Source organism: Centrocercus urophasianus, unplaced genomic scaffold (assembly GCF_019232065.1).
Source record: "Centrocercus urophasianus isolate 14NV4802_14NV808 unplaced genomic scaffold, USGS_Curo_1.0 seq_14, whole genome shotgun sequence".
NCBI classification, from domain to species: domain Eukaryota; kingdom Metazoa; phylum Chordata; class Aves; order Galliformes; family Phasianidae; genus Centrocercus; species Centrocercus urophasianus.
In genome coordinates this window covers 23,805,879-23,820,833 of record NW_024884586.1, presented here as the reverse complement: position 1 = coordinate 23,820,833, position 14,955 = coordinate 23,805,879, and the positions used below count along the sequence as shown (strand labels likewise).

The following is a 14,955-nucleotide window of genomic DNA, read 5'->3' as shown; positions in this document are numbered from 1 at the left end:
TAGGCTTTCATCAGGGCTTCTTATTGACCAAAACAAACTGGAAGCTGGGATGGCAGTTCTAATTTTTCTAGTTTCTGCCTTAGTCTGTTTGGCCTTGCATAAAAATCTAACCTTTTAGCACAACCTTGAGCAGGACTTGTTTTTTGCAGAATGTAGAAGATGCCAGAGCTTATCTATGGGGCTGTGCTTGGGGAAGGACATCTATAATGTAAGACCTGGAGTGCTTATTACCCTCTGAGTTGAAATCGGATGTTACTCCCTGAGGCACAGGTCAACATGTCCGTCACGCATAGATGAGACTGTCTGCTCCTCTCAGTTGGAGAGGGATGTTATTTTCTTAAGGAGCAGGATGTTATTCCTAGAGGTCTGCCCCTTGATAGGGTCAAGAGTAATATTTTATGGCTAATGTTTATGATTAATTTTGGCTGTGGCCTTTCCTTTCAGAATTTCTGTGGTGTCAGTTCAAATTGGTAAGGGGGAAGCCTGAAAAGGTTAAAGCGTGAACCATATACTCACTTTTCCTTCCAAAGTAAATACTACAACAACAATGCACATGGGAACCAAGCAGCACATTCCAAAATCAAACCAGAAGATTAACGCAAGGAACTAAAACAGTAGGATTCAAGAGGGTGTGCTTCTGCCCTTCTTTTTCTTTTTTTTTTCTTTTCAATCCAAAGGATACATTTTCAGAAGGATGTCTTGGGAATTTGCTCAACACAACCCAACGAGCAAAAAAGACAGATTGGTATCAAATTTCTTGTGCTCACACTACTTAAAGATTAATATTTTCTTTGTCCCTTTTCCCTCAAAAAATATTCATTAAAGTAAGGTGAATGATTCTCAGCTGTTCAATGCTGTTTAAAGGAAAGAACATGCTAGCATCACAGTGTGATGCAAGTTTGTTTTGAATGTACGTTAATCTTGATTTTGGAAAATATCCAGATTTTCTTTCTGGCTTTGTATAGGATCTTTAGCCTCATATGCAAGCCATTCTCTTTTTATGAATCTTAACTCTCTTCCCAGCTTCTGGAAACTTTGATTTCTCTTCACATTTTTCAATAATGCAATTTGTTCAGAATAAACCTGCAGATGGATTTGGTTTGATACTTTAGAAGATATTTAAGACTAAAGACATGGGAAATTTCTTATAAAATATCAGGACATTCTTTTTGTTATCAGGACATGGTGTGTGAGAAGAAAGAAATGAGTAGAAAGAAGACATATTCTTATGGTATTGCGAAAATATAAAAAAATATGATATTACATGTAATCTGTAAAGATGATGACTTCAGAAGCACGTGGGTCAGAATCTGATGAAAATGGTCCATTGTAGTTTTTGCATTTGAAATACATCATCAAAGCAAAGAGGAAAAAAATTGTATGAGAACTGATGATGACTTTAAGTCGGGCTAAAAGGGCAAAATTCATGTGATGAAATACCTCTTTTCTCTGTTTCTCTTTACACTAGTAACTAATTTCTGTAGTCAGAGGATACATTTGGCATGCTTTCCTTCTAAATTCAGAGAACTTAAGAAAATTCAAATTTTTAAAATTACTGAACTTCAGTCTCTAAGAATAATGTACAGGGAATTTATACATCTCAAAAATTAAAAGCATACTGTGATAATTAAAACCCTATTATCCCATATCATGAATGCATGCTCTCCCCTGAACATTTGCATCGTACTATCTCACGAAGAAAGGGTGCCTGTGACTGCTTCGAGTTCCATATAAAAGTAGCACTGCCAGCCTTCATCAATACCTCAATGGAAACCAAAGATTCTCAAATTAAAAAAAAAAAAAAAAAGGGTAAAACACATTTCTGATTGCTGCATAACCAACAAATGGCACAAAATACTGCTATAGTTTCTATAAGCAGGATAGGCAAAGAAAACGCTCCAACAATATTTGCCTCATTTTCAAGGTTGATAAGGGAAATGAAAGATAGAAAAATAGAACCAACATTTTAAAAGGTTTCCCTTAACTCACATATATGGATCTTTGAAGCTCACTTCATACGGCCATTCGTGGCTCAAGCTTTTCATTAAGTCATTAACTTTAAATTCTACTGCTTTGCAGTTTACATAATTGTACAATACTTGGTGTTACTGGCGTTATTTTGATTAGTTATGAATCATACAATGTCCTTGCCTCTGTGACTAGTAGAGTCTAAAAAAAAAACAAAAAAAATTGAGCACTGGTACAAATACTTGTAAGTTTGACCCATAATCTGGCTGAGAAATTTGCATATCTATTAATGGCGACAATTTCATAAATCATTTCCAATGCTTTAATCATACTTTGAAGTCTTGGCATTTACAGTTTGAATATACTTCATTATTAGTAACAAACAGATGTTGGAAATGGACAAATGCATATTCATGTAGCATGGATTTCTTAAACAGGGAGACAGAAAGCCAGATAAAATACTAAAAGGGAACAGTGTAAAAGGGAAAAAAAGAGAAAGAAGTAGACTTATAACATATTGTGATTGAAAAAATTATCCTTCACTCACCCCTCACATTCTTTTTAAGGAGTTGCAGAGGGTTTTCATGAATGCCCAGCATGCTTAAACAAGTTTCACTGAGAAAGAATAAGTTGTAAAAGTCAAATCACCACTCATTTCTTCTGAGGCTGTCTTCAGCTGCGATCTGCAAAGCTTTAGTTTTTCTCAGAGGCAGACACAGGGTATTCTAAGACCAAACTTAAACATTCCTAATTGAAGCACGTAGGAACTACCTGCACAAGAACAACTGGTAGTATAATTTCCTACAGGGTTGCTCCAAAAGTAATGCCTCCTATATTATTATATTGGCTTACAATGTCAGAGGAGGATGTTGGTGGTATGGCAGTAGAGGCTGAACCTTCCCACCAGCACTCTGTTAAGTTTTGCTGCAGTTTGACAGATAGCAGCAGAGGGCAGTCTGACCAAATGGCATCTGACATGGAAGTGCGTATGAAGCAAAGCAGTGGCATTGAATTCTTCCACTTGGAAACAATTGCATCCATTGACATTCACTGATGTTGATGGAGACTGAACAGTGGATGTGAGCACAGTGAGGTTGTGGGTAGTGTGTTTCAGCAGTGGTGTCAGCAACATGAAAGATAAATCATGTTCTGGACAGCCATGTAGATTTCTAAGAGTGTGGTATGCAGGCTTTCTTTCACTGCTGGTGAAAATGCACAGTAATGGTGGTGACTGTTGAAAATAGTGTTTTTTAGCTGAGAATCTGCTCTATCAAATAGCATTATTGTGCTCTTTGTATCTGTTGAATTTTCCATGGAAATAAAGAGGAAGCATTACTTTCAGAGTGTCTGATGCATTATCTCTATGTAAGTAACTTATGTGCATCCAGAAGAGGGCCACAAAAATGATCTCAGGGGTGGAACACCTCCCCTGTGAGGACAGGCTGAGAGAGCTGGGGCTCTTCAGCCTGGAGAAGAGAAGGCTCTGGGCAGGAGACCTGAGAGCTGCCTTTCAGTGTCTGAGGGGTCTATAAGAAGAAAGGGAACAGACTCTTTAGTGGGGTCTGTTGTGACGGGACAATGGGAGATGGTTTCAAACGAAACAAGGGGAGATTTAGATTGGATATAAGGAAGACATGTTTTACAATAATGGTTGCAATACAACGAGGTTCTCTGAAATTACTGAATTGTGTAAATAATATATGCCTATTAATTAAAAGCAGACAATATGTATTATAACCTTTAAGAGCAGGCTAATTTCATTTTGTATTTATGAAATAACACTTTTAAGTAACTTTAAAGCTATAAAATATAAATAAATATATATATATAAATAACAAATAATGAAGAATTCTACAACATAACAAACAAGCTTTATATCTGATGACAGCTTTCCATATTGAGAAGAGAAGCATTTATGCTCAGCTTTGATGCTATTATATAGGTTTATTCTTGGAACTTCACTTTATCTGATGTATTTACTGTGTGGTACTTTCTCAGAATAACAGACACAGCACAATGGCAAATACTGCTCTTTGGCTAGATCTCATCAGATATTGAAAAAATGCTACATACCACAAAGCTTGACAGTTCAAGAGCATTTGTATTCCTACGCTTCTTTTAGACCTGAGGGTAAAATTTAGGTTATTGATGAACACTAGGTCATGTGAATAAAGAACAATCTGGCATTTGACATCTTGGTGTAGCAGTAGAATTCCAAGCTAAGATGCTCATAATGTCTCTTCAACAGTACCTCATTTTACTACATTAAATGAACTAGACAATAAAAAGAGAATGAAGAGACAGTAAGTGTCCCTCTAAATTGGATTGCTTTGGCTTAGTTAATTTGAATTAGGGTGATCTAACTCGTTACATGTGCTTTAACTATTCAGTGTCTATCTATATATTTCTAACATTCTCAGCACTGTGCTGAGAGGGATGCATTTAAGCATCTCTCATATTCTCCCAATACATGTGTATCTCTTCTCTTCTACAGAAAGCTAATTGTAAACAGTTCTTCACATTTGGTTCATATCTAAATCTTGGTGATTATTTCCATCTAGCATCTCCAATTAGTTTACATAACTGTTTGTGTTCTTGTCTGAATTCTCAATACAGTATTCTCTTCTGTGATGAGAAGTGCATCTTTTCAAACAAAAAACACTGGTTTGATCATATCACTACAGATCTGTTGAGTATCTCCACTGATTCCTTCTCTTAACTTGAGTTTTATAATGATTTTCAAGGTCCCTCATAGAGTATCTTGTACGATCTGTTGACACGATCACTCCAACCTCTGATTGGCTAACAATTTTTAAACACTATGCTGTTCTCAAAAATATCTAAAAATAAATAATTTTCTCTCCTTCTTTTTTTCTTTTTCTTTTTCTCTTTTGATGTGTGATGCCAAAACCCCCTCAAAATGGCTGAAGTATTTGGCTTTTCAGAAAGTTGCCTAGCATCCTGACAAAGATGCTGCCAGTTCTGTACTCCCTCAATGATCAGTTGCTCAGGTACTGGGTAAATTACTCTATAATTTTATCCTTAAGTTGGTGCTGTTTCCTATTCTAACAGTAGAGAAAGTAGAAAAAATATCTGCAATGATCTACAATAAGATTTCCTAGACTATCAGTATAGAGTAGTACATGTAACATTAAAAGACAGGTAAAATGATAATGTAATTTACATTGTGATTTTTTTTCCTTAGATAATAGAACCTATGTATTAGTGTCTGAAGACATGAAAGATACCTCCTTTGTGACAGTATTTTAACACGTATTTTTTGTGGGCACCATACTTTGAATTCTTGAAAGTCATTTAAGAGCTTTTCAATATTATGTATTTAGAAATGGTAAAAGTTGCCAAAGGTAGCATGAGAACTAAAGGAAATCCACATCCCCAGAAGTGTGTGCAAATTGTCTGTGACACAACCTCCCAAAATATTTATTAAAAGCACTTCAAAAACTTTACATCTGTAAAGATTATTTTATTACTTATTTTACTTATTTTAATTCTTTGCAGATCTCCAAAATAATATGAATCTTTTAAACAAGTGCACAGAATGTACAATATTGACTGGATCAGTAGAGTAAATAAAGAAAACATTATTGTGACAGAGGTATTTAAACAGAGAAACCTACAGTACCTCAGTAATAAGTTTTACATACAAATTTTAAATACAATTGACAGGATGAAGGAAAACACCGAGGAGGAAAATATAGTCTTTTATTTACAGATAATGTTTCCTCTAGAACTTAGTTTAAAAATAAATACTCCATTCCATTACAATAACTTTTACAAAGTTAATCATGTGCACGTTTTGTTTTTGAGAAAATTAAACTTTCATTTACATAGTAAACAGACACACACACACATACGCAATTACAAAGTGAAGAAGGAAAAAAGCACCTTAATCTATTAACTTATTCTTGGATATTTATGTTACGTTTAGCTGAGAACTACTCAAAGGACTTCAATTCCTGAAAATAAAAAACTAAACCATGCTACTACTCTGTTATTTTTGCAGTACATTTTGTGGGATGAAAAGTGCAAAGTTGAGCTTAATTCAAATGACAGCAAATATATTAATGCTGAGTGTGTATGTAACATACGGGCAAAACTATGATTTTATTAAAGTAAATCACATGCAGACACGAGAGACTAATCCCTGTGAAACTTGCTGGGCACATACAGAATATTAATAGCACTGCTAGAGAATTTGCCATTTTGCTATATCTTCAAAGAGATGTTAAGGAGCCAAAGAAGCCTGTATTTTGATGTTTTTGAGTCAAATAGAGAGAAGAGAGGGAAGAGTACCAACAGCAATAATGTTCAACAGTGCAACTATTCAACTCAAATCGATTGGAAAGGAAAACAAAAAAAACCCTCAAAATAACTAAAAAGAAGTTGAAAATCATACTATAATCCTACTAAAAACACTTTCTAGATGCCAACTCTGATTCCTCCAAAAATAATCTTTCCCTATTTTTTCTTCCTAAAACATTTGAACATGTCTAAGCTTCTAGCTTTGTACTTCAGAGAGTACTAGCTGAGTGGTATTCTGTATGAAATGACAGGCTGTATTTTCAAAATCAAACCATGAAACTTTAAATAATCTTTTCAAAAAGATTGGAACATTTAGAAGCCTAAGACTCACTGAATGATTCCAATGTGCTGAAATTAGTTTTTAAAATAAATGTGGCCTTTTTCTGTTGCCCTGTAAGGTATTAAAATTTTACTCATTCTGCTCTCACAGTACCTATGATTTGCTTGCAGTTCTTTTGGACAGGGCAGCTTTTGTTAGTAAGTCTGATATAGCTGAAATACACTGTCATCACAATAAGTATGTATTTTCAAAAAATACATACAGCTGGTCATCAGCTGGACATTCACAACTTTGCTGAGGACTTATACAAGAAACAGCACATTTCCCCAGTCTCTGTAAACAGTCCTTATCAAATTTCATCTTACATAGTCCATGAGCTTTATTTTCCTTTGCAAATTTCAAAGCAGGTGCAGTAGGATAAGAATGCAATTCATTTGACAAAATCTTTTCTGAACTTGACATCTGAAAATCCTCTCCAGTCTCTTCCTTTTTCAAGTATATGCAAATGAAACTGTTGTTCAGGCTACAGTAGCACATAGACCTGTTGATCACGCACATTAATTATTTACTTGACTTGTGCTCTGAGGAAAATATGATGGAAAATATTTATAAAACATAATGCCAGTCACTGTGATAGAATTCTCACGTCACGTGTACTTTTGGTCTCAAATAGAGCAAAAGTCTTGATTACATAATTAAATGCACAAGTTCTGTCTCCAACTCAAAGAAGCAGGCTTTCTCAGAGTAAAATAGTAAGGTAAGAAATGTTTAAATACATTGTGCTGATTATCTAACCCTCTGAAACTGAGTTTTTTAGGTGAATTACATTCAAATCATGCTCAGGAAAGCTGAATAAGTCTTTGCTGTGGTTTGGAAGATAAGTGATCTCTTCACCCAAAGGTAAGACTTTCTTGGAGCTTTAACAGCTAGTTTTGTAAATGCACAACTTTAATAAAATGTGAGCGGGGAAAAGGACAGGAATTCATTAGGCCAGTCTATTGAATTTGAACATTACAGGGAATCTTTAAGGAATGAAATTCAGATATGAACCTTTTAATTTCTTCACTGTCTTTCTAGAATACACTAGACTGTAACACAAAATGAATAATTGAAATGAAAAGGAATCAGAAGTACTGTTTTCATGCAGAAAGGAAAAAATAATAATAATCACTTCTATTCCTCCACCTTCCTGTCAGATTTGAAAGAAGTATGGAAAAATGATCTTGCTCTATTTTGCTTTGTTATGAATTGGTGAATTTCCCCCTGAAGTCTAGAATAAACTCACATCACAAAAAGCTTACTCTACTGAAGTAAAAAACCAACCAACCAACAAACTACAAAAAAACTATGGCTTTTACCCCATGCATAGTGATTAGCTGCTAATGGCAATACATTCCTTAAATTACAACATACTAAGAAATAAGCAGTAGGTACCATTCATACAATACATATGTTCATTTGATAACTAGATGCTTTAAGGAGCAGGAAACAACGCTATATTCTTTGATCTCTACACGGTTATGCAATTTCTATAATGTGTTATCTATGGATGGTTGCTCAGGATGAGCATTTGGCCAGTTACTATGGAATGTATATACATGGCATGCCAAATGAGAGCAAAAAATTTGGAACTGCAAGCTTGATCTCTCCAGGTGAGAGCAAATATACCATTTGGGTCTTTTAATGAGTAATTCACATGGTGCACACACAAACACACACACACACACACACACAGAATTGCTTCAGATTCCAAAAAAGATTAAAGGAAGACTTGCAATCAGTGAAGAGATGTCACAGCTCCTCTTTCTAAAAGCCACTGGAGCTTAACAAGGATGCTGTATGCCAGAGACAACACAGTACACAAATCTTAGACCATGCCAATACTCTTTAGGACTTCGAGTTTATCAGGTTAGAATTTAATGGGAATTACAGAAAACAAACAAACAAACAAAAAAACAAAAACAAAAAAACACCCCATCATCTTCAGGATTATATTTTGCCCCAGGGAACTTGTAATTGTATTGAAAAGAATAGCCATCAGTAGTGATAGAATCTGGCACATCATTTACCCTAAGCTATGACTACTGGTTTATGATCAGACAAGGCTGACAACTCAGATGGTGTGGGAGCCAAATTCTTCCTAGCCCTTGAAAAACATGAAGATTCCTGTTAGGGCAACACTGGAAAACCTGAAATGAAACTGCCTGTTGGCACCTCTGTTAATGAATCCTTTTTTAGAGGTCAGAGCACAATAGAAAAGTAAAAGTGATTCTGTTCATATTAAATTATATGAGCAACAAAAACAGAAATATAGGCACAGAAGAAAGAAATTTGTATATGAATGCAAAATTTCTAAAATATACACTGATCAATTAAAGATTACATACTACTATCATACAAAGTTACTGCTTTTTTGAAAGAGTCTGATAGCTTCTACTTTAATCTTTTACAGCTATGTTCCCTTTTCCCTCTGAAAATATATACACAATCCTGATTTGGGGAATTGAACTGCAAAATAAAGCCATAATAGCAATGGTTTTAGGAGTTGATGGCCAATGGCAAACAGCTTCTTTCTCCATCCTCCAAAAGCTCTGAGAGCTCCAATACCTTTTGACAGCAGATCCTACTGCAGAAAGAGTAATGGATTCTATAAAGAGGCTTCATAATTCCTCAATATTAGATTGCTGAAAATTGAATTGAGGTATAAAATGTGAAATGAAATTAATCCAAAACACCTGATGAAAAAAAAAGTCTGCCTTTAATTTATTCTAAGCAGTCAGAAACAAAACAAGGTGGCCAATACTGTTCTACCTCATGGGAAAGCTTATACCACATGATAATCTCCTCCCAAGAAAGTGGTGCAAACACATTTTTATCCCCAGCACTTACATTTTACAAAGAGGCTCCAGATGAAAAGCCTGAATTCCATGAGGTAGTGCTCAAAATAATTTACTGTCTGTTGAAGCTCATCAGTTCGCTCTAAGATATTGTGCAAGCTTAAGTGTGGGGGAAAAAAAAAGATAAATTTCATGTGTACATTTTGCACAACGTTTCTTGTACCCAAGTTAAATTCCCACCCATGTGCTCAAAAATGTTGACATAAGCTGAGGAACTATGGTTTCTGTGATTCTCAGATTTCACATGTTGAAATCTAAAGTAATACTGCCCTCAGACTTAGCTTGAGGATCCTTAAGACAGTATTGGATTCTGCAGTATATAAGTTTGCTACCTTGTAATTACCACAATATGCAACAGACATATTAATCATTTGAAAAACAAATGTCTATAATTTGAGAATAGTTTACTGCATAATGTTCTATGTCACACTATTTGTGGTGTATTTTTAAATTTAAAATCACAACAAGAGTTATTCTAGCTTGGATAAAAACTTTATTACAGATAAGAAAAAAAAAAATTTATTGCGTCTTTTTACATACTTCTAGATTCTTCTGTCAATAGGGACTATCTGAGCTTGTAAGTCAATGGGTATGAGAGTACACTTACAACATCAGAACTGAGTCCAGTAAGTTGTATTGGATAGACAAACTTTCCACAAAAATGTTCCATCCTAATTTGAAAGCATCAGAGAAGAATGGAGAAGCACCGAGAATGGAGAAACCACAATTACCTTTGCTACCTACTTTCAGTGGTTAACTAGCCTCATTAGGAATAGTTTGGAATTTACTTCTAATTTTAATTTCTTATCTGTTTTTAATTGTCAGAACTCTTTTTCTTGCTGGCTTTAGGAGCCACTTCCTAACATTTTCTCTTTTTAAAGCCATGTATTGACTACAGTTAAGTTGTATCTTGGCATTCTATATTCTTTATGCTTACATGCATATACATAGGCTTACCTTCATACGAAAAAATACCAAAGAGAATTTTCCAGGCTGTATCTACTATAAAAAATTAAGAAACTGTGGTGGACTTGAAAAAGAATAAATAATAAGTGAGATCCATATCAAAATTAAACAAGATCCAGACAAGGCCAAGAGTGAGCAAAACCTAGATAGATATACTTTTCTAACACTATAAGTTTAGCCTGTTACCTAAGCACAGATTAGGGAGATGGATTTTTGAAAGCACATTGATGCTGTAATGAGATGAATATTTTGAATTTGTTTGGGTGTTTCAGAAATTCTGCACCCATACAAGATTAAGGCATCCATTTTTAAGATATAGGCCTGAAGCAATGAAGAAAGAGCATCACTAAATAACTAAATACAGAACGTTCTGCTGTCTCATATCACTCAAGTAGGAAAGATAACAAAGAAATTGCTATACATTTACTAGAAATCAGGACAATGAGAATTTGTGCCTCATATGGAAAGCAAAATATTCTGTACATGTTTCATGTAGAAAACAATTAGACTAGTCAGACATACCCTGGCTGTTAATATCTGGTTGCAGGAATATCCTCAGCAATTCAGAAAGTTTGAAATCCCAGGTAAACTTTATCCTTCCTAGAACTGCTTAAGACTCTTAATTATTTTTCTCTCTGCTTTCTGAGTATTCCACTGTACTTTCATTTTCCATATGTACAGAAACTACAGTTTCTGTTTTGTTGAAAAAAACTATATTCAAACTACACAACTTACAATTCTAAAATAAAGCACATGGTAAAACACGTGAGTCATGGCAAAATACGTGGATAGTTTTCATAAATTAATATGAACACCATGAAAATATAATTTTTACTGACAAAATACCTCAAATGCTAAAAGGTCTTTCATTTTACTATCAGTAAGCAATAACGTTGTAAATAAGTTAAAGAGCATTTCACAGATTAGAGAGTTACTAATCTAAATTAAGTTTTTCCTAATCATCCAGTTTATAAATTAGCAACACATACCATTTTTACGTGCAGTAAGCACCCACTGAGTAAAAAGGGTTTTAATACTGCTTTTCTTAACAGATTTTGAGAAACTTGGCAATAATAGGAGAGTAAAAAACATATATTCTTCATAGCATACAAGTATTTTAAATGAAGTAGCTTTGAAAAATAGTAACTGTGTAGCTATGGTTGCTTGGCTTTATTTACTCCATTCTTTTACTTCCTTGACAGCAGTGTAATCACGTACCTTGTACAAGTCGTCTGTTCCCTTCCATCTCTTTACTTTCATCCTTTTGCTTTCTCTCCTCTTTTTCTTCCCCTCTAAACTAGAAAACTGAGGGTAAAATGAGGCACCAATCTAAATTTAAGTTTCAAACATTATTTCTGGTGACACTTGCTGACGTCAAGATGAGTCGTCTTGTTGGCTGTTTGTTACGTCTGTAGACCCTAAATATGTTATAATTTAACAGCTTACATAGATACATAATATCTGTTAATATCTCTTCATTAAACCAATAGTTTAGTTGAGGTCAGCACATGTACTGTTTGTCACAGTCTGATGACACCTCTCGGCAGCACTAGTGTCAGTGTGGTATTTAGGGGGTGAGTCAGATATTTAGCTGATGAATTCCATACAAAAATGTCCAAATTTTCAGTAACAGAATTAATTAAATAGTCTAGATGTACTTTTTTCTACATCACTTAAAAACAGTAAAATCAATAGTACTGTTAATAGATAATGAAGTTGTAATCTAAATCTCTATTTTAAGAGTGAAGTTGGTATAAATGTGAATAAGGAAGAAACAGTATATCTGTGCAGTGTAAATTTTGGAGATTTCTGAACAATAGCCTGTGTTCTCAATATGTTGGCAAATTTATAATCTGAAAACAAAAAGAAGAATTATACATCTAATCAAGGAACACTTTACATCAAAAATTTTAATTTTAATCCCTTTTTATATACATTTTTCAATTCTGCAAACTGAAAAAATCACTTTGAACTGAAAAATGAAATTTCACAGAGAGAGATTTTGAAACAGGATATTTCAAGAACTTAAAAATGCTTTCCACAGTATATTTTTAATAAGAATTTGCAACATCAGTCCTTATTTCACAAACAGTACTACTCTTATTTATTGGTATTGGATAAAACGTGTCAATGAAAAAATCCCAATCAACCAAATGTCAATATACATTCTCTTTGGGACAGATAAAAAACAATAGCAAAACTCAATAGTTATTTGCTTAAAAGATCATCAGAATTGCCTTGCTTGCAGTTCTTTGGTTTTTATAAGCGTTATTGCTCCTGTTAGCACTGATAATATGGAAATAAATGTACTTCACCTACTTGGTGGAAGACAAAATTGAAATCTTTGGAGTATATTTTTCTTCAGTGGGAATAGCGGAGCTAAAACTTAGTTTATTTTTGTTGGTGTGCTATTGACTGTTTCCATAAAAATGACACTAGCACATCTCAGGTATATTTGTAGCAGCTAGAAACTCCAAAACATTCAGAACAACCTTGCTTCCCCTATTTTTGTCTATTGAGGACTGATAGAGTCATTTAAGAAACCTGCAGTATATGAAGTTTTCCAGCTACAGTCATGAATGGGAGGTAAATTCCACAACTGTTGTCTTCTTTAACAAGTGTTCATTTCTAGTGATGAATAATTTGTTTAATGGGCATACTTTCCATCTATTAAGTCAAAGGGCTAATGCCTTCCCATCTTTTTTTCTTTTCAATTTTTTTTTTTAATTTAATATCTCTTCCTAAACCATTTCAGTTATCATTATCATAAAGAAGGCAGTTTCTCTTTATGGTCAGCAAGCAGAAGAACATTTTCTCCAGTTTGTTGTCCTGTTTTTACATTAAATTAACTCATGCTTCAGGACTTTTCCTTCCAAGAATCTTCAAGTAACAGTGGATACTTGGTAGATTTTTTTCAGGCTCTGCTACTTTACAAGCAATGATTACAATGCCGCAGGATGACAGCTCATATTTCTTCCTCAAGTTTTACTTATTAAATTTATTTATCGACATAGATAGATATTTCTATGCTGGATACATTCTTCATAAAATTATAGCAGGACAAGACCGGGCATTTTAGAGTGACTTATTCATTGTTTAAAAGAAAGCTTTCAATAGAATTGAAAGATTAAGATTTAATGACAAATATATAACTTCATGGAAACATATTTTAGTTCAATTAATAACGATGAGTAAAAACATTATTTTATGGAACTGGTAGTTTCAACAAACACTGAAATAAAAATATACTTTTTAATCTCTTTTTTCTTTTTTTTTTTTTTTTGGAGTTCAGAATATAGGACAGGTTAAAACAAACAAAAAAATAATGAATCAGTTACACCATCGATCATACAGATAAAGAATTTGAAGCTATTCCTTTCCATGTGCAAAATATTGCTTTCATTTCAATGTGTGGCATAAGTTGAGGTCTCTATAAAAATATTTATAGTAAAATACAGAGTAAATCTATAATTACAATTAATCAGTTATAGAAAGATGCATCCAGTACTCAGACACTGTAATATTACTTACAGTTAGTCTATTTTACCTCAGTTACTGCAGAAGTAACAAAAAAATATGGTATAACAGTGCTTTGTGAGCCAAACAGCATATTTGCTCTAATCTACACAAAGCCCTGTAAATAACCTACAAGTTCTTAGTCATTATCTAATCTTGTATCCAAATTTTTCATTTAAACTCTTTCATTTTACTGCATTACACATAGAGTCCTTTAAATAACCATAAACAACTAGATTCCTTACAACGTAAGGAAGAACTACAGAAAATCATTCTGAATTCCCATGTAAAAAATTTTCTTAGAATTCCTTCTACTTTATGTACAAACTCCTTTGAAGGAACTGAAAAACATTTAGTAGATTGTCTTGGAATAGATCAGCAAAGCAGAATTCAATAACAAACATAAGGTGCTCTCTGAGCCATAGGCATAATAAAGCGTCTTGAAAGGTATTACGACACACTATCATTTTCATCTTTCTCCTTTCAGTTGGCATTCACATTGGCTTCTTTTTGACGTAGTCTCTCTTTCTGTTGTTAAAAATAGAAAGAACTTTATTATCATTCTTTCCTCTAATTTTCTGTCTGCTCTCAAGTTGCCTTAAGTATGTTGTCTACAATACTGAGAGGTACTAAATGAGTCAGCAGATCAGAGTTTTGCTTAATTAAAAAGAAACAATCAAACAAAAAACTCCTGGAGCACTCAAGGAAGGCTCACAGTGAGTTCACTAGTTACTTTAGCGAAGCTGAGCTTGCTTTAGCTACACACTTGTCAAATACTGTGTGCCTTTAAAAATAGCCAGATGAATGAGCAGCTCTGTAAAGATCAGTGCAGTGAGAGTAAACAAGATACATTTCTCAGTTTAATACCTTCTTTTGTCCAGAATGGTTTTTGCTGACATAAATACTCCAATTTAGCATTAGGTAGATTATGTTGTCTAACGACCCTTTCCCAAGCAATTTTAGTAGTTTTTATCTCTGCTGCCTATCCTGCAACTGATATGCTCT

General features: G+C 34.0%; 1 protein-coding gene across 1 annotated transcript in view; it reads right to left on the bottom strand.

Moving 5' to 3' along the window:
• Window positions 1-13,697: 13,697 nt before the first annotated feature.
• Window positions 13,698-14,955, bottom strand: part of FMN1 (formin 1) — a 115,432-nt gene continuing 114,174 nt past the window's right edge. The window contains exon 17 of the mRNA XM_042814592.1: window positions 13,698-14,478. Within this exon, the coding sequence (XP_042670526.1) occupies window positions 14,434-14,478 (45 nt within the window). The 3' untranslated portion in view covers window positions 13,698-14,433. The remainder of the gene's footprint in view (window positions 14,479-14,955) is intronic.